Raw genomic sequence first — 21,718 nt, 5'->3', positions numbered from 1 at the left:
TGAATACTCTGCTTTTTTGACTCCTTATTTGGGTCGTGGGGGAGACAGATAATGTTTTTGATTTCTGGAACAAACTATCTCAAAGGACACAATGGGTAGGCCAAGATCGGGACTGTGTCATTTGCAGATCTGTTTATTACATCGTCCAGTACTTGATCTTGACACACCACCCACAAGGTGGGCTCCTTTTGAAAGCTCTCCAGAGAATAAAACCCTGCCATTCTTCATTACTTTTCCTGGACATTATCCCTCTGGGCATCTGAAGCCCTTTTGCTTTAGCACTACACGCAATGTACAAATAGCTCTGCCAAAACAGTTCGTGTGTTGCATGGCTTTTTAGTTGTAAACATTTCTCTACTATTCTGATGAGCAGAATGCATGAATGCTAAGGAACATCTTAACGTTCTCTTAAGTATGCAAGTCTTTGAAGACAGTTCATGATGACTACTTGAACTGGCCCTTCCAAAAACACTCCCGAAGCTCTGTTTAGCTAAAGCTTTTCCTACAATATCCTTGCATCCTCTTGACACTTCACCATCCATGTCTTTTCATTCATATTTAGTCTGAATCATAGACAGTACAACATTTAATGCAAATCTGAGCTTTATTGAATTAGTAGGCATTATATAGAAATTGCAAGTCATTATTGGTCCAGCACAGATACAGGTGTTTATTCCGAGGTGAAACGAGAGCACAAATTGACAGATTTTTTTTGCTACTTGAACTATTTCTTTAAGGTGGCTTGCTATGGACACAATCTCCCTCAATACCCATTCAATACAGTCTTTGCTTTTACCTTTCCCTTCAGCAGAGGGATTTGCAATATATAAAGGAAGCTTGTAAAGAACCCTTCTGTATCAGAGGTAGTTTTGTGCCTGCATTATGCATCATAGAAGACATCTGAACAAAGACTTCATAAAAAGGGTAGAACAGATACACTAGAGCAGAGATCCATGAATTTTTTTCAGCTAATTGACTACAGTGGCAAAAGCATCAACCAAAATTTAGAATAGCCTTTTGTCTATATAATAACAAAGCATGCAGTATCCTGTGCAGACATTAGCTTTTAATAAATTTGGCTTGGGCACCAAGGATGCATTTTAAAAGGTATAAAGTACATTTATTTGCAATGACTACTATAGTGGTTGAATTAGGTCCCCCACAAAAAAGACATGTTTGGTCATGTGCTAATCATCAGAATTTGAGATGTTGTTATATTGGTTAAGCAGGTATGGGCAGGTGTAACTAAATTTAGGCTGTGTGAGGATGTTGTCATAGATAATCTGGATGGTTTATCAAAATTATCCTACAAGAGAGAGACAGAGGTAGATTATATATACAGAGGGGAAGATTTCAAAAGACAGAGCAAAGTGGGATGAAGCCACAATCCAAGAAATAATTTAAAAAATCATACAAGACAGACAAAGAGTGGATTTTCTACTAGAGCCTGCAGAGGAGTGCTGTCCTGCCAATAACTTGGTTTTGGATTTGTGGCCTTAAAAAGACTACAGAACAGGAAATCTACTTTTTTATCCCACTGTGTTTGTGGGAATCTGTTACAGTAACCATAGGACTCTAATAGGAATTTTAGTATGAGATGGGGTATTGATATGACAGATACCTACAGATGTTAAAGTGGCTTTGGGATTGGAGACTGGGCAGAAGTTAGAACAAGTTTTGATGACGAACTTATTAGAGAAACTATAGATTGCGTGAGCCAAACCACTGATGGGAATGTGGATGTTAAAGGTATTTCTGGTGAGAACACAACAGGAAATGAATATTGTTTTGGGAACCAGAAGAAAGGCAGTTGTTATATAGCAGCAAATCAGAAAACAAACAAAACAACAACTTATGTGAATTGTCTCCAATAGTTTTGTGGAAAGCCAATCTTGATCTTGTAAGTGATAAAGTTGGGTATTTAGGTGAGGAGCTTGGCAAGCTAAGTGTTGGAGGTATGAGCTAATTCATTCCTGCTGGGGGCAGGGCAGAAGTTTTAAGGGAGTGGGGAGGAAAACAGAGGATACTATATGAGACATGAAAGTGAAATGGAAGTTACTGATGGGTTTGTACCCTGGGGTAGTGGTGGAAGTGAGGGGCAGGAGGATAGAAGTTGGGGAGAAGGGTCAACAGAAAAAGAAAATATGCATGAAAATATCATAATTTTTGTCCTTAAAATTTACAAAAAAATCTAAATAGAAGGAAATGAAAGAAGAGGCAATTCAAGAAAGAATTGTGTGTCAATAAGGAAATAGCACTTAATTTGGTAAAGTTTGTTACTCTTAAAGATGGTAAAATGAGGAAATTCTGTGTGAGGACTGCTGTGGCGTGAAGATGAAGGTATGTCCTACCAGCTTTTAAAGGATGTCACTGAATGGATCAGGAACACATTCTTGGATTCATTCAACTATCTCAGAGAAAGCCACACACGGAGCTGAAGCTAGCTATCTAGGAAAGAACTGTGAGGTCACCCCTTTCTAAAGGTATGGGTTGACATGACCTACATAGAAGTCCCACATGCTTTTTGAGAGTATAATAATTATCAGAATACTACTGGCTTGGCTTGAGGAGGACAGGTAGGAAATGAGAGAAGGCTGCCAGATAGATCACCACGGGCAGAGAACAAGCTAATACAGTTATTCATCTGCAAAAATGTCATCACTTTCAAGTTATAAAAGGAGTACCCCGATGACAAGACCAGCTATGGGTACAAAGGCAGAGACCTGAGCCCTGGAACAGAGGTCTAGTCCTATATCCAAGAGAAAAGAGCTGCAGTTCCTAAGAGTGTTATCAGACAGAAAGCCATTGCCATGCCTTAACACCAATGGACAACTTGTTAGGCTGGCTTCTTTGAGAACTGTTGGGGCAGTTGACTCCTATCTACTTTCTGTTCTTTCCCTTTTGGAGCAGGAGTGTCTTTGTTATTAGTTCATGCCTTACCCAGTGCTATTTTAGAAGAAAATAGCTCATTTTTATTTGTTTTGTCATTGAGTCCCAGGTAGAAAAAGGATATTGTTTCAAGATTGGGCATATCACTCATACTTCATTAGACAATCTAGATTATTGGACTAGAAGAAATTTGGATGAAAATTAGGATTAAGTCTAGGGAATGCTGAGATTGGGTAAATGCACTTTACATATGGGACAAACATAAATTTGGGGGATCTGTTGGCAGACAGGCCAGATAAGAATGTTAGCATGTTTGGAAGAAGAGTCAGAGAGAGATCATAAAGTTCAAGGTCTGTGGTGAGGGGATTATCCTGTTTTAGCATGGTGGTCTCTAAACGCCAACATCAGAATCCTTATAAGAGAGGAAGAGAGAGACCAGATACACAGAGGACAAGATGATATGAAGAGGAACAGAGAAAAAATGTGGTCATAAGCCATATAATGCCTTTGGCCATCTGAAGATGAGCAGGGCAAAGAAGGGGCCTCTGCTGTAGTTGCTGGAGGTAGCATGAATGGTCTGATGCCCACATGTCAAGATTCTAGCCTCCAGGACCATGGGAGAATACATTGCTGTGGTCTTACTTAAACCATCAGATTTATGGTCAAGCATTACAGTAGCCAAAAGAAACTATTCTAACCAGCTATCTTGTTTCTGTAACATTCTAGAGAAAAAAGTTGTAGAAATGGTGTTTCTCATCTGTGGCAGAAATAAACAAAAAATAAATAAAATACTTCAGCCTAATTTGGTTTTAAGAATGGCACTATGTAACTTTTTGGATGATACCTTTCAACCTAAAACAAAAAGTGCAAGTAGCTGGAACAGGACTATTGTAAGCCATGTAAGTTAATTATGTGTCCCTCGAAAGGTTTTCTAATGCTTGTGAAAAGCATGTGGAATGCATTTAAATACAAATATATAATTTATCAATAATAGTACTTCATTCATTCTTGTTTACAAACTAGAAAATAAGGCAAGTTCACATCTGGAAAAGGTGATACATGTAACTATTTCAACCTTGACCAGTTAGATAATATGGCAGGGCAAATGCCCCAAATTTCAGGCAAAGTTTACATTTCAACATCAATTTTCTACAGCCTGAAAAGATATAAAAACAAAACACAAAACGTCAAAGAAGCCATACCACAATATTTCAGAAAATACTTTGTAAAGTCAAAAATGCCTACAGTAGTTATTTACATCAAATAGTAGAACGTAAATTTTGTGGTTATCGTTTTTTAAAAAAGTGTGTGAAAGTGGTATGTTCTTAAGTGTGTATTGTGTGTTCATGTGTGTAGTTTCACTTAAGAAAAGATGGAAAAAGACTCAGACATTTTTACCTTCTGATTTCTCTACTTAATAGCAGCTCCAGAGTATTTTAAAGTATAATACCCAAGTAAGAATGCACTAGAGTGAAAGGCAACAGTTTAAATTACTATACATCTGTATAAAGATTCTGTGAGCTACTGGTCACTTGTTTACATTATCTCAGAAGGTGGCTTGCCAAGTCAGCCATTTGTTCTTTTCTCTGAATGTTTATAATGTGCTTTGGAGAAACAGAATTTTCTACATAAGAAATATACATACAAGCAATCTTTTACAGCAATCACAATCATCTGCATGAATTAATCTTGAAATTACACTCCAGAGAACTTACACCAATTATTACGAATGCACATTGTAAGAGAATAGACAGGTTAAGTATAACTTCTGCTCTCTTACACATTTAAAACAATGCTGAGCTTCTTTATCTGGTAGCGTTGTTTTGGCAGCATCACTGAAATGTGTTAATAATATAAGGTAAGTAAGTATGATGATGACAGAGAGGTTTGCCTTGTTACTGGGGTATGGAATTACTACATGAAGAGATATAAACACACACACCCATGTGCACATACATGTACATGCACACATAGGCACGCTCACATGTGCACACATACTCACATACACTTGCAGGCACAGAAATTTGCTTTACTTCAACCACCAAAGTAGAATGGGAAAAGGGGTCGAAAGGGAGAGAAAACAATTGACCTTTCCAAAGTTTCCTACTGCCTCCTGTGTAAAGAAATCCCTTTTCTTCCTCTGAACAGTTCTATTGCTCTATTCCCTAGTTCTCAGGGGCGAAGGGAGAAAGAAGCACTGGAGCGAAGAACCGGAATCAATATCTTCCTCTCCAATCGAAAGAAAGGCAATAAAATTTTCAGGCTCATCCCTAATATATGCATGAACATGTAGAGGTTTTCTCAAAAATATCTATATAAAGAAATTCTGTAAGGCAGATTTTTATGCATAATTAGAAAATACTTGTTAAATAAAGTTGAAATCTAGCTGATTCTGTTAAACTTTGGTTTATTTTTAGTAATGGGTAAGTGTGTGTGATGTCATGCTGAAACACTAGACTAACGGTAGGATGAATTTCTGCCAAATGGATGACTCCATCAGTTTTCACTTGAGAACAGTTCTAAATACTTTGATTGGGGCTTCTCTTCCAGAGTGTGCTATGTGTACCTTGTCAATCATTAACACACCCATTCTCTTGGACTTTACACTATATACATAAGAAGAGCTAGAAGTAGAGACTGAAAATTCTTCCCATTGATTGCACTTTCCCTTCCTTCCTTCCTTCCTTCCTTCCTTCCTTCCTTCCTTCCTTCCTTTCTTTCTTTCTTTCTCTCCTTCCTTCCTTCCTGTTTTTTAGGGGAGGGTGGGGTGGAGTGGGTAAGTATGACCAAGAAATTTCAGTTTTAAATTCTTTGACGGACTGGAATGTTTGTAGAAGCCTTATGATTTGTTTTTCATACTTTCATCTTCACAGTCAGGCCATCACACACAATGACAAGTAATGTGCGTCTTTATACTACAGAGGAACAAATGTTTTCTAATCATGACAGCTGGGTTCAGATTAGTGTACTTACAGTACTCCTACAAATACACATTACTTCACCCAGCTCAGCTTGACCTTTGTTAAAATGCATTTATTTCCACTCAAACCCTTGAGTGTATATTTTATTCTTCTCAAGATGGATGATTTTGTTTTCTTAAATGTCTCCATTCTCTCTGGCATCAGGAATCACTTGGCTGACATGGCTCCACTGTGGCGAGAACGTGATCTTTCCAGAGGGGTCCGTCTGTTATCTATAGGACAAACAGAAGAAGAAGGGAACACACAGTGAATTTTAGATCCTGACTATTGCACAGTGTCAGGTCAAGAGAGGTTTTCAAACAGTCTTGAAAAATCACTTCAAATGAATATGGAAATAAGCTGCAAAGAGCCCGGATCTGAGGCGTTTACACTGCAGCTGCCAGGCTGAGTTCAAGAGTTCTGCAATCAGCAAGAAATGATTTTTCTTGGTAAGCAGAGGCAGAGTGATAAAAGAAATGGAAGAATTCTCTCAAGCACAGACTCCTTGGAAATAAGCAGGTGACAACAAAATTCCCTGGTGAAGATGTTAAATTGAAAAGATCTATGTACAGTGCCTTTTGTTAAAAACCTCTTCAATCCCCCATGAATTTTCAATTTGTGTGCTGTCTACCTCTAAAGGACATCAGTGTATGCAGAGTGGGGGCAAAAGTTTTTTTCTTTTCTTTTTTTAAAACAATGATTGCAATACATGGCAATCAAAGCAGCTACTGAGTTTGCCTGATTGTATGATGTAAACAAATTCAATACATTATATAGTCATTACAGGAATGAATAATGAATGGGACCTATTCTTGGTCCCACTCCCCCTACCCATCACAGGAAGAATAATCACTATAGAGATGACTGTTGGCACGAAGCTTGGAAAGCAAAGTTTAAAAGCATTGAAAGTTGCTGAAAATAGTTTTTGCTTTAATAGGGAGAAGGCTTACAGCTCTGCATTGTGATGATCACTACTATATTATTATCACCTCTGTTTTATGCTCAGCTTAAATGCAATTGATGTGGGTGAAAATCTCTTCCTGGCAAAAGCATAACATACTTAGATTCTCTATTTAGAATGAGACTCAGTCCCTAGAAATAATGACAACCACCAGCACTTACATAAATGCTAACACTTTACACTAGTTAATTTGCTAATTCACACAACATCCCCGGGAGGTAAGCCCATTTCATTCCATCCTATTATCTCTGCTTTAGTGATGAAGGTTACACAGCAAATCAATGGTATGATGGGAGATTATAATGCAAAGTTAATGCCTAAATGTCAGGCCTGCTTTGTTCAGAAGTAGATGTTGGAGCCTCCCAAACTGATATTCATTTCCTCCCTAAGATGATGATGGCCCACTAGCATATCCTGTCTCTTCATGGGGAGCCCGGACTGAGAAGTGCTGAGGTTTTGTCATGATGCCTTTCTGGCCTGTGCTATCATCTCTTGACTGATTCCCGGTAGTCTGTGGTCAACACACAGCAAAACCTTCTTGCACTCTTGACCTTGGCCTCATTAACACCACCTTGTGAGTGCACCGAGCAAGCTAGTCAGAAGTTTAAAGCATACTCAATCCTTCAGAATGCAATCATATTGCAGAAAGGTGAGAAAGCAAGAGGCTTTCTGTACTTGGAGATACATCTGAGTGATGGATTATTTGGGTATCCTTTTGAAGATACCATTAAAAAATCCATTATTTAATTTGTGATATGGATCACAATTCAACTAAAAATGTGAAGATAACATTCCTGGATAAAGGGCTTATTACTTAGATGGCACAGGTTTGCATACAGATTAGTTTGGGACTTCTTAGAAGACATTTAAAACTTAAGCTGCAATCACATGGTTCCCATTGCATTGCAAGAATTAAAACTTAAGTGTTTTTCTCAGATACAAGAATGATGGCAGTATTCCCACAGCGTTGTGCCAACTCTCTGAAACAAACAGGTACACTGGAGATCCTACAAATTGAGGTCAACAGATATTCATGCTTCCCTCCAGGAAGACTCTGGGACCCTATAACATAACCAATACCTAGTACATCACTTCCAAAACTCTGGTGTCACAGTATTAAATGATAGGATGTGAGGATTCACACTAACTTGCAATTTATTAGTGGCATTTGGTGTGACAAAATGCTTTTGAGCTGAAGCAAACTGACTAAAGGATGTTAAAGATTTTAGTAAGTAGCCGGCAGTGGTGGCTCATGCCTTTAATCCCAGCACTCTGGAGGCAGAGGTAGGTGGATCTCTGTGAGTTGAAGACCAGGCTGCTACAAGAGCTAGTTCCAGGACAGATTCCAAAGCCACAGAGAAACCCTGTCTTGAACCCCCCCCCCAAAAAGAGGATTTTAGAAAGTGACATAAGCATTGGTTCAGGACCCAAACCTGGCTTTATAGCCAATAGAAAAGAAAACTACTTTAGATTTTCTTTTTCTCTCCCTTCTATCTCTCTCCCATAGGAGCCTAACAGGTTCCCAACTTAGTAAGATAATTTCATGAAGAAGAAATTCTGTAAAGGTCACAACTCATAGTTTTGAAATATCAACCTACAACCTTGTTTATGAAGAAAAAGCCATTGAAAACAATGGCAAAAATTGCTGATCTGAATTTTTAAAATTAATTTTCAGTTCTTTATATTTATTTTAAACCTAATTTTGTCATAAAACATATATTTGTACCATAAAGTTCTATGGATTAAGCCATAAGTGGAATTAAACACATCTCATAAAACACACACACACACACAAACACACAAACACACACACACACACTTCTGTATTTTCATATGCTTACACAGATTTTCCATCTGTCTTCACATCTAATGGCTAATAATCTAGCAATCACAATTTTCATGCTCAAGAGTGACTTCATATTTTAATATGAGACTGAAATACTACTAAAGGGATATTTGAAACATAACTTCTATATTTGTGGTATTCAGTACTAATAATCATAAGGACCTCATAAGTCAGCATCACATTTATAATAAAAGAGCAACCATTAGATATTATTGCTGTCAGAAGTAACAGTATAATTGGGGTGATTGTGAAAATGATGGCAGTTTTTGTTTTGAAACAGATAGAGAGAGTAGGTGATGTGCTATACGATTTGAGGGCTTGGTAAGACCTATTCAGGATCAAGTTCATTTCCAAGTCAACCAGAATTCTTCTTATTCGAGAGAGACAAGTTTTTGAAATAAACTCTATGTGTAGGTGATGCTACTATGGAGATTGAAATCTTTAAAGAGTGATATTGGAGAAAAGGGTATACTTTTACAAAGAAGCATGCTATGGAGGCATATGGTCTTCAGGAAATCTTCCAAATCTTTCACCAAAGGAGAACTTAAGCCCATGTCTTGCCTTTAATATGGTTCTGCACCTTCTATTAGGCTACCCATGTCAAACTAATGTCAAAGTTGTCCTTGTCATAAGAGCAAGAAGCTCCATGCCTTCTCCAAGCAAAAGCACATGTAGTATTCATTTCTAAACCTTGAGGAGTATTGTAGTAAATGGATTAAACACATTGTGGTACTTACTGTTCTAGAAACCACTCATACAATAATTTATTTAGTGACAGTGTAAATAACACATAATGTAGGATATACATAAATGTTATTATGTTTTAAATCTATACTTACACTTACGCCAATAATTTTTCTGTTACTACATATGTCAAGTAAAATGACCAAAGACTAAAGACAGGTCAAACATAGTCTAAAACTAAGAGGACATAAGTCAGACTAGAAGTCTCAGTTCTGCAGTATGCAACCTGGGGGTATACAGTCAATACCCTAATAAAGTGTATGCCCAGGGCTATATCTTGCAAACTACATGAGATGGTTAAGTTGAGACTGAAATTATGATAAAAGATGCCATGTCTTTTCTTAGTGTAATATGCCTCTGTAGTCCTCTAAAGAGTTAACTAGACATGCAATGTGGTGTTCTATCTTTTCTTTGTAGAAATTTTCTGTTATTAAATGTCTGACATCTAATATTGAGAACACAATCTTTAATGGCCATGTATTCATTTTATATTATGCAAATATATCACAATTTACTAGTCATTTCTCTTCTGGAGAATATGTAAACTGGTCCCAATATTTTGCTACTATAAAAGTATAGAAGTAATGGAGAGATGACCATCCTTATAGTTACATCTATATGTATGCCATGAATAGAAGAAGCATTACTAAGGTATGCAGAAGTAACCCCAAATGGTATTAGAGAATAGTTGCATTAATTTAAATCCAATTGGCAGTACATGAATTTGTCTGTCTTATCTCTTTGTGTAATAATCTTTTAAAATGTGCTAATCTAAAAAGTGAAAAATGACATGATTCATTCCTTTCAAATTTTTTTTCAAATATTAGTAAGGTGGAACTTGTCATATTACCATCCATTTATTTTTCCTTTTCATGCTGGCCTTATCCTTTGACTGCTATGCTGTTTGATTTGCACATGATATACTTTAAATAGCAACTAACTGAAATATATATTAGAAATATTTTCCTTTGTTATTTGCCTATTTTGTGTTGTGGATATTTAGGACTGTATGGTTTCATTTTTTTTACTATTTTTATGTAACTAATTCTATCAAAATGTAAATTTTGATATGTTATTTTATTCTCAACTTTCTCTATAGACATTTTCTAGTAGACATGTCTCTAATATTCAGACATTTTATAAGCATCGAGTAATGATTCCTCATGGTCTTTAATGTTTAATCCATTCATATGTAATTACTAAAATTATCTTCAATTTATTTTGTTTCACAATGCCAGATGTACTTCCACATTACTTTGTTACTTGTTTTATTTTTCTTTGCAAAGGACCTAGGCTGTTCCATCACAATTTGGTGAATAATCATTAATTGCTATACAGATTAATTATATCCTTTTTATCGTATTAAAATACTAGAGTTTCTATTATTTTAGCATTGACATTATTCTGAATTTTTGTATAAGTGCCTTCTCATTTCACTATTTGAGCCTCATAATTTCTCTTTCATTATTATTATTATTGCTGCTATTGTAATAATTATTTGACAGGCATGTTCTTCCGATCTAGCCCAAGTTGGTCTGGAATTATAATCCCCTGGCCTCTGTCTCTTCAATGCTAGGATTATGCATGTGAGCTTTATGGTATGTTTTAGTGCCTGTTGTAGCTAGCCTCGTCATTTATATTTTCATTTTAAACATACACTTTGGCTGGTGGTATAGCTCAATGGTAGAATACTTGGCTAACACATGAAAAACCCTGGGTTTAATTCCTTAAACCACCCCCATGAAAATCCTTCTGAGGCACAATTCAGCAGTAGACATTATGTTACAATGATAATAAATCCAGCAACACTGAACCTGTTAGAAGAGAAAGTGGGAGGTACCCTTGAAAGAATTGGTACAGGAGACTACTTCCTGATCATAACACCAGTAGCACAAACACTGAGATCGACAATTAATAAATGGGACCTCCTGAAACTGAGTAGCTTCTGTAAGGCAAAGGACACAGTCAGCAAGACAAAAAGGCAACCCACAGATTGGGAAAATATATTCACTAACCCCACATCTGGCAGAGGGCTGATCTCCAAAATTTACAAAGAACTCAAAAAGCTATTCTCCAAAACACCAAAGAACCCAATTAAAAAGTGGGGGACTGAAATAAATAGAGAATTCACAATAGAGGAGACTAAAATGGATGAGAGACGCTTGAGAAAGTGCTCAACATCCTTAGCCATTTGGGGAATGCAAATCAAAACAACCCTGACATATCATCTTACTCCTGTCAGAATGTCTAAAATCAAAAACACCAAAGACAGCTTATGCTGGAAAGGTTGTGGAGAAAGGGGAACACTCCTCCACTACTGGTGGGAGTGCAAACTTGTACAGCCACTTTGGAAATCAGTATGGAGATTCCTCAGGAAAATGGGAATCAGTCTACCACACGGCCTAGCGATTCCACTCTTAGGCATATACCCAAAAGATGCCCATTCTTACAACAAGGATGTCTGTTCCACTATGTTCATAGCAGCATTATTTGTATTGGCTAGATCCTGGAAGCAACCTAGATGACCCACAACTGAAGAGTGGATACAGAAAATATGGTACATTTACACAATGGAGTACTACTCAGCGGAAAAACACAACGGAATCTTGAAATTTGCAGGCAAATGGATGGCACTAGAAGAAACCATCCTGAGTGAAGTAACCCAGTCACAAAAAGACAAACATGGTATGTACTCACTCATATATGGATTTTAGATATGGATCAGGGGAGTGTCAGCCAACAATCCCAGAGCCAGTGAGTCTGGGAAACAGGGAGGTTCCCAAGAGACATGCATTATACCCCAGAGAAGTGGAAAAGGCAAGTTCTCCTGAGCAGATTGGGAACATGGGGGGAGAAGAGAGGGAACCAAGAAAAAGAGAGGGGGATAAGAGGAGGGTAGAAGAAGACATGGAGGAACAGGAAGGCTGAGTCGGGGTAAGAATAGAGGAGACCAGGATGAGAGATACCATAATAGTTGGAGTCATTATAGCTTTGAGGAGAGAGCTGACACTAGTGAGATTCCCAGAGATGTTCAAGAATAACACCAACTGGAAAACTAAGTAATAGCGGAGAGACTACATTAATAGCCCCTACCTGATGATAAGGTTGGTGACTACCTTATGTGACATCCTAGAACCTTCATCCTGTGACTGATGGAAGCAGAGACATACTCACAACTAAACACTGAACTGACCCCCTGGAGCCCAGTAACAGAGTTGGAGGAGTGATGAGCAAGGTGGTCAAGACCGTGCTAGTGAAACCCACAAAGACAGCTGACTGGACAAGGGGGAGCTCTTGAACCCCAGACTGATGACTAAGAGGCCAACAGGGGACTGATCCAGACTCCATGAATGTAGTGTCAGTGAGGAGGCCTCAGAAATCTCTGGAGCTTTTGGTAGTAGACTACTGTTCACCATGCCATACAAATGAACTTTGCGAGCCCATTCCAAATAGAGGGATGTTCTCTCAGCCTGGGCACATGGGGAAGGGCCTAGGTCCGGCCCTGGATGAAATGACAGAATCTGGAGATCCCGCCTAGGAGGGCCATACCCTCCCTGGGGGTGGGGGCTGGTGGAGGGAGAAGGGGGGAGCCTGGATAGACATTTGAAGCATGCATGTTTCTAATTTAAATTAAAAACATACATAAAAAATTTTTAAAAATACATCAACTATAAAAAAAGAACCTAAAAAAATAACAGAACTCAATAAATGGTGGCGCACGCCTTTAATCCCAGCACTCGGGAGGCAGAGGCAGGCGGATCTCTGTGAGTTCGAGACCAGCCTGGAATACCAAGCGAGTTCCAGGACAGCCTCCAAAGCCACAGAGAAACCCTGTCCCGAAAAAACCAAAAAACCAAAAAACCAAACAACAACAACAAAAAAACATAACCAATGGATCCTAAGTTTACCCTAGTGATAACTCAGTATTCAACTGGGAGTATACTGATGCTCAGGTCCATGTGTGTATCTGTATCTGTGTGTCTGTGTATGGTTTCGGTATGGAACACAAGGCTTCATGCATGCCAGGCAAGTGCTTTACCACTGACATATGATTCCTCCCCAGCCACTTTTTGGAGTTTCCAGGATTTCTTGAAAATGGAACAAGGCTTTTCCCCCTCACTGTCTTCTGATCACTTTTTCTAACAGCCTGGTCACCTTTTTTCGTGAAATAGAGCAGAGTCCAGAAGTATCCAAAAGAGCATCATCAATTATACCAAGACAGCGAGCCTTGTTGTTTTGCCTTTGTCAAAAGTGTAACTGAAATTAAATGTATAGTTTTGTTACCTTTGATAAAGTCTAGTGCTTCCAGTTTGTGAACTTCATGTTCTCCTATTTTGTTGTATGCTTCAAATTTTGGGCATCTACCAGATATCAGTATTTACCAGCTTTATTCCAGTGGAATTGTTTTTTCCCTCAATATGTTTTTATTTAAATTAGAAACATGAATGTTTCACATGCCAATCCCAGCTCCCTCTCCCACCCCTCCTCCCTTGTCCTACCACCAGGCCCCCCACCGCCCCCAGCCCAATCCCCACATCATACCCTAGGGAGGGTGAGGTCCTCTTGGGGGGATCTCCAAAGTCTATCATTTCATCCAAGGCAGGACCTAGGCCCTCCCCCATGTGTCCAGGCTGAGAGAGCATCCCTCTGTTTGGAATGGGCTCCCAAAGTTCATTCATATACCATGGTAAACACTGATCTACTATCCAAGGCCCCAGTGATTTCTGTGGGCTCCTCACTGACACTACATTTATGGAGTCTGGATCAGTCAAACACTATAATTCTAGTGGAATTGTATACATAGGATGTTCTGCGAAAGTGCATGTGCATTATACACTCAATTACATCCCTGCTTAACAATTAAAAAGTTCTAGGACTACCAACTCAAATGTCAATGATATTTGAGTGTATTCAAAGCTTGAAACAGGCCACATTGTATAATCCATATTCTTACAATAAATCCATGCAAAGACAGCAGTAACCTAGAATACTGTGGTAGTTCAGGTTGGCAGAAGAGTGGAAAGTTGTTTTAACGATTATGGTAATGGAAAGCAATAATGTTAAAATAGTTCAGAGGCTACTGTGACTATAGATACACAACACCCATTAACTATAATTGGAGTTAAGCACATGTAATGATAACAAAATAGACCCCTAAATGCCTTTCCAATTGGAAAATAAGCAAATACGTTCTGAGAAACAGCATGTTTTATGTGGGAAATATAGTATTCTAATTGAGATGCACAAATTATTTTCACATTGATATTGCTGAGGGTATGATGTTGGTAGTTTTTTATGTTTAGGGATATAGATCTGCTAGAGGTAACATCTGTACAAAGAATGTATTTCCTCTTCTTAACACTCAGCATTCGTTATGTTATTAAGGGAAAAGTCTCAATAGTTGCAATGGATTTATTAATTCAGGAGCTTGTTATCAGCATGAAACTCTGCTGTGCTAGGGGAAAAACAAATTATATTCTATAAAACTGCAGTACTGAGATTAAATCACCTTTCTATATTTCACTTTCTTCTTATCCTTCCTGCCAGGTAGTAACTCTACTCTCTATCTCTATTATGAACTTCATAGTTTGCAAACTACCAAGTCTTGTAGCAATATAAGGGTACATTATTAAACAAACGCAATTATAGCAACTTTAGGAAGATAGAAATACAAGATAAAAGTAAAATCACACAGTACAATAATATTACTTTAAGGCATTAAAAATTTAATCCATATTAAGCTACAAATGTAGAATCTATGTGATACTTTCATCTTTCAAAAACATGTTGCTTTTATAACATGTATACTCAACTTGTTGGTATTTTAAATGGCTGCCATTTACATAATTGATAACTTGGTATTTCAAAGGATCTTAGAAAAATGTGGTGCAGATAAAAGAAAATCAGTCTACTATTCAGTATTTCAACTGCCACTGACCTTGTTATTGATTATCTTTGGACTCAATGTCACAGCTAGTGAATAGATTTTTTAATGTCTTTGGATTTGTACATTAGTCAAGCATTATATTTGCTTCTTAGCTAGAGAATCAAATTTTCTCTCTGTGAGGATGAGAGCATAATGAGGACATCTGCATAAGAAAATATCAAAAATACAAACAAATAAAGTAAGAATATTAGAACATACTAGGAAAATTTTAGAGGAAATTCTATAAGTAAAACTCATGCTGGGGAGTAAATACTGGATATTTTGAAAAGTGTAACAGGGCTGTTCAGGGTGTACATCATAGTGGCTCATATGCAGAAGTTTCTTAAAAACCGTTAATGAAGTCATCATCCAGTCACTAGCAATGAATCAGGCATTGATCCTTGACTTTACCTTCAGCTATGCTTCTTACACAGAGGGCATATATCTTTGCCATGAATACAAGGAAAAACTTCTTTCTACTCTTCCATCTAGCTACAAATTGTTACTGCATAACATATCCACCTGGTACGTAACGAGTAACCTTACACATTACTAGAGTGGGAAGGATAAATGTACCAAGAGCAATAACATTAAATTAATTATGTGCTTCCTGTAGCATCAACTTCATTTTAAATGCAGTGCAGACTCCAAGTAGAGAAAAAAATCATATCTCTTGAATGCAGGAGTTAGAGGTCAGGCAAAATTTTACCCTCATTGGGACTTAAAAGATAGGTGGAATTTAAACACAAAGAAATGGAAAGATAGCTGATTAATAAAAAAGTGAGTTTTAGTTCTTTATATTGTAGACCATTCAGTTATGCAAATTTTGTATTTGAAGGTATAAAAAAGGAATGGATATATAAAATGAAAATCAGAATAACTATACATCTTAACTTGCTTTTCCCCAAGGAAAAGAATAAAATGACATAATGAAAGGAAAGGAACTGTTTATACTTGTAGCTATTGTGTTTGGTAGCTATTTCTATAAGGACATTATTTTAATTTAAATTCTGTTTCTTAAAAACAATTTTCAAGTATTTATACATAAGCTGAAGTTCTACCTTGGAACGATGGGGAAGATCACCAGAAATGAGGCTCTCTGAAGTCATCTAGAGAAGTTGTTGAAGCCTACATAGCAGTATCGAGAGTGGTAGTACAAAAGATGATCAAGGTAAAGATTACAATGATCTGGGCCAGAGTGTTTAGCAGGGTGAGAGACTGAGTAACTATTTGGTTTGGTGCTGAATAAACGAGTTGCTAAATGGCACTAGGAATCTGGGGTCAACTCATTACTACCACCTGTCATCTGTGTGACTTTCTATTCGATGGGTGGCATAGATTCCTGTGACTAAGAATACTTGCCATCAGCCATTTCTCAAACTCTGATCATATGATGGACAATCCACTGTCATTCTCCATGGCAGTTGTTTGTGATCTGCCTGAGGTTCAGTGCTGATATGCTGACCTAGAATATACTCACCTGTCATCTGCTTTTGTTTCAGAATCACTCTAAGGTTAAACATCTAGTCTTACTGTTTTTAACATGTGCAAGCTAGCATTTGTGTTTTCATTCCCTATTTCTAGATGATGTTGGAGGTTTGGTAGTATTCAGGCCACCTATCTGGCTTAAGTAGTTCCTGTGTGGGAGGTGTGGGGGGAACTAAAATACCCTGGTTTCAGTATTATGACAGAAATGCCGGCCCTTTCTCCTACACAATATGTCCATCTCCCAAAAGACCATACCACAGTAACAAAGCCCTGCCTATGATTTTGAGAAGATGCTTAGCCTACAGTTTACAATGCAAGAGTCTATAACCAGGTGTTCCCATCACTAATGATCCCCATGCTAGCCTGTGCTTAATTACTTAACCAGTTGTGTGGACAAAGACAACCTGTGTGGTTAATATTACAGACACTTTAGCAGCTGTCAGTGCCATTGTTTTTAAAATATAAAGTGTCCCTTCCGGTAGAAGTCAGTCAGCAGTTGTTTTAAATATGAACAATTAAGAGAGTTAACACACAGCTTCTCAACTTTACATTCACAAGTGTCTCAAAATCCCTTATAATTTTAGTGTCTAATACAGCCCATGTAAAACTGAGCATTAAGCCAAGACTAAGTGAATAAAGATGGCTACTAACAGCTTATTTTGCAGAAGAAGCCTCAATGAATTATTTTAAGTTTACTGGGACAATGCCAGTCATCATCTGATCAAGAAAAGGTGAAAACACAAAAGGCTGTTTGATGGGGGAAGTCCTTCTGTGCATGTGCTTATCTTATTGGTTGTTGAATAAAGCACTGTTGGCCAATAGGGAAGCAAGGTAGGTGGGACTAGGAGTCAAGGAGGGTTCTGGGAAAGAGAGGCACAGAGTCACGATGTAGGACCTGGGAGAATTAAGAGGTTCAAACCTTTCTCTGGTAAGAGACAGGGAAATATTCAGATTAGCAATTATGGGTTAAACATTAAGTCAGAGCTAGCTGATTAGAAATCATAGCGAATGGCCAAGAGCTTCATACTTAATATAGTGTTTTGTGTATTTTTGAAGGGCTGAAACTACAGCAGGGCCCAGGCAGGAAGACTACATGTTACAGCTGTTCTTTCAGATGCTTTCTAAAATGCTGTTTATATTCTGTATAGCTTATAGGTCATCATGAGATTCAATATAGTATGCAAGTTATATATAGTGGCTTATTCTACAGCCAGTCTAAATTATTATATAGATGTATACATACTAGAGACAAAGAAGTTCCCATTTTAAAGTGAGAAAGATATGCAACCAAGTAATGTGTCATATCCCCATTAGTGAAAACATACAATTTGTAATTCTAAAGTTTTTGAAAGGACATGTACTAGTAAAACCAGCAATAACCTCTAAATAGTGTGAAAATGATTTTTCATTTAGGTTTTGAAGGGAGCTACATGGCCAGACAATGATTTTTCTTTTATGTATTTTTCCCTAATGAATAGTATTTTGGTATTGAATAGAAATTATTTGTTAAATTAGGGGTAAATCCTAGATAGTATGTTAAATTCTGTCTTTAGGTGCAAATCACATACTGTTTTCAACTTTTAAAGAATAGAAGCCCGACAGTGTGCAAGTGAAAGCCTTTGGAGCATTCACCCCTAAAAGAGATTTCTCTGTCACCCTCTTCCCTCAAGGCTGAGGGATTCATGCTGAAGGAGTTGAGATGAGCCAGTATTGGTAGATGACTTCATGACAACAGCATTTTCCACACACAACAGTACTGATGCACATATGGATTCACTGTGATAATATGCATTAGACCTGCACAGGTTCAAAACAAACAGAATCCTAACACTGAGATGGGGAGGTAGCACAAAGTCCCACTCCTAAGCAAGAAGCTATTTGTAATTGATTCTTGTTGGGGAAGGAAAAATCAATTTTCTTCAATAGAGTGTCACTGGCTCTATCAACCAGACTTCAGGGCAGGCCCCAAATGGACCCAATGTTTTCTATTATACTCTTCGTTTTGTTTTGGTAATTTTGTTCTTCTTGTTTTATTTTTATTTCAGTTTTTGTTTTTTCTTTTTGAGAGAGAGAAATAACATGAAGTTGGGATGGGTAGGGAGGGAGGGAGGGAGGATCTTGGAGGAGTTATTGGAGGGAAAATAATATGATCAAAGTACATAGTATGAAAAATATATTAAGTAAAAAATTAAAAAGGTGTCTGTGTCAACTCTTGGTTGATTATGTTACTATTTAATATATTATAATGAAGAGGGAAAATAAACGGACAGAAAACAGGTTCGATTACCTGTTTTGCCTAAGGGCTTCAGAATATTTTGTGATAGGAAACACAAATTTTAGAGGCTAAACAAATTTGTTTTCACAATTATCAATTATAAATATATATCACATACCTTAGATTCTAACTTCTAAAACCTTAAGGGTTAAAAAGTGACTCTCCTTAAAAGACTGTCTCCACAAAGATTGGTCAGGACTTAAAAGATAGGGAAGTATGCAATAACATTATCTGTAGAGAGATTTTGTCTTACCAATAAAATCACATGAGATACCAAAAGAAATGACTAATTCAAACAGTTAAGACTCTTTCCATAGATTGTAAATGACCCCGACTGACCCATTTTTCAGAGGACATCCTGATGTGTTGGCTAATTTTGGTCATCAACTTGACACATCTGGGAAGAAGGAGTCTAAGCTGAGTGGACACACACACACACACACACACACACACACACACACACACACACACACACACACACACCAATCAAGAAGTCTCAAGTAAGAAATTATCTCTACTTATAATGGATAGCCAGAGCTGAGTGTTGCACATAGTTCAGATTCTCACTGCATGGCCACATAGGTTTATATTTTTGTTTTTTTTGTTTTTGTTTTGTTTTTCAAGACAGGGTTTCTCTGCCTCTGCCTCCCAAGTGCTGGGATTAAAGGCGAGGTCTACCCCTGCCTGGCAGTTTATGTCTTTGTTTCTTAATAGCTGTTTCCTCATTTATGTTCATCTTTGCCATCATGGAAATAATAAATAATATGAACTGTCTACTTAAACAGCATAGTTACAATGACTAAATAATGGCAATGGACCATGATGGCACCTGATAAAGAATAAAAGCTTAGTGTCTTTAATACATGCCATTACAAGAGTCAAATTTCAAAGATTTCAGTGGACAGATTTTACATATTTTGAAGTCTAGACAGACTAATTACAGCACCATGTCAATTTTTAGCCACTTTTGAGACAATGACAAAGTTTGCAAATAGATGTTTATAAAAAAATCTTTTTCACATTAGCCCAAAAAACAAAGACTTAATAAATATTAGACAGGAAATCAGAATTTACCAAAGTTCTGACTTTTTATTTATTTCACAAGTCATCACAGGCTAGGATATTTTTATGCCCTTGGGAAGCAATGAAAATCTTTTATACTATATATTTATTTTTCTTATTGTCATCCAGTGTGTATAGAAATGTTGCCAGACTGCTTTCTATTATTTCTCTGCTTTAGGATTCCAGTTGTCTGGACAGATTTGTCCCTAAGGGTAGAAAGAGATTATTTCTAGAGATTCCAGCCTGCTTTGAATGACGCATCTAGTAAAAATGGTCACTCATTTTCTTCCCTCCTAGGAGAGCAGTTTTACCAGGCAACCTGCTGACCTTTAATTTGCTTTCCTGTGTAGTCTAGTCACTGGAAACGGCATAGGAGTGTAGGCCTGTCTTTATCAGAAGATTCTGTTCCACGCTGTGCATTTCTCTTGCTATACCAAAACAAGCATGCAATTTACTTCAATTATCCTTTCTGAAGAGTGACTATGTGCCTTGCATTGTGCAACAACAATAGAGAAATAAATGTGACAGTGCCTTCTTCTTTGGCAGCTATGGTGTAGTGTTTGTAGTCTTTTGGTTTAAAAATTGGTCTGTCAGAGACGTGTTAAGGCTTCCTCTCAACCCTGCCACATAGTTCTCAAGGAGTTTGGTTGATAACTCAAAGGCTATATTGGATCTGGATATCATAACGAAAAGTAAACCTTCTTACTAAAGATATTTTTCACTCAACTTGGGTAGCATACAAGGATGTGACCAAGATTAGGGTCTACTCTTTAGGAACACAAATAAAGTCTTGGGAGAGAGAGGCATGACTTGAAGGAATTTCAAAAGTAAGTAATATTGTAATTGCTTGAAAAAAGTTAAGGCTGAATTGACTGGGAGGAAATGTATAGCCTAAGGGGGAGACATTGTATTGAGGAGAACAATGAGTATGTTTCTGTGAGAAAGCCAGTAGTGATTAAAAAACAAGACATTATGGTCAGATGACTGATACATCTTATGTACCAATTTTAAGACTCTTGAATTTCAGATATGCAATAGGGAGTGAATTGTAATATATAGTGTTATTTGAAGACCATATGGTAGATTAATTTAAGAGAGAACAAATCAGAATTATGGATTAACTGGACATGGTAGATAAAGGAGTAAATGATGACTTGAAAGTTTCTAGTCTTATACATATGTGAGAATGGTGGCTCCATCACCTAAGGTAGGACTTGCAGCAGGAGGAAGTGCTTTCAAGGAAAAGGTGATGAGTTCAGTTTGGTATTTTTCAAGCTGGAGATGCCTTTAAATCATTTGAGCAGAAATGACCAACATGCCATTAAGTATCATAGGACTGAAGTTCAGGAGAGAGACTTGGCCAGAGATAAGAGCAATTTGGGACTCACTGGATGCATGGTAAATTAAGCCATCACATAGGAAAGTACACAGAATGAGCTTCGTGGCTTACTGATCAGATTCTGGGAATTGCTGCTATTTAAGAGATGAGCTCAGGAAGAGGAACCCTTAAAGAACATAGACAGTAAATATTCAGAGAGGCACAGAAAGTAAGTGTGCATTGTAAGCA

At 37.5% G+C, this 21,718-nt stretch overlaps 1 protein-coding gene across 6 annotated transcripts in view; it reads right to left on the bottom strand.

Moving 5' to 3' along the window:
• Positions 1-585: 585 nt before the first annotated feature.
• Positions 586-21,718, bottom strand: part of Diaph2 (diaphanous related formin 2) — a 722,722-nt gene continuing 701,589 nt past the window's right edge. For all 6 annotated transcript variants that reach the window (XM_013115224.3, XM_040744363.1, XM_040744364.1 and 3 more), the window contains one exon: positions 586-6,082. In XM_013115224.3, coding sequence (XP_012970678.1) covers positions 6,018-6,082 — 65 coding nt within the window. In that variant the 3' untranslated portion in view covers positions 586-6,017. The remainder of the gene's footprint in view (positions 6,083-21,718) is intronic.

This window comes from Mesocricetus auratus, unplaced genomic scaffold (assembly GCF_017639785.1).
Source record: "Mesocricetus auratus isolate SY011 unplaced genomic scaffold, BCM_Maur_2.0 Super-Scaffold_100003, whole genome shotgun sequence".
Classification (NCBI taxonomy): domain Eukaryota; kingdom Metazoa; phylum Chordata; class Mammalia; order Rodentia; family Cricetidae; genus Mesocricetus; species Mesocricetus auratus.
This window is presented reverse-complemented; position numbering and strand designations above follow the sequence as displayed.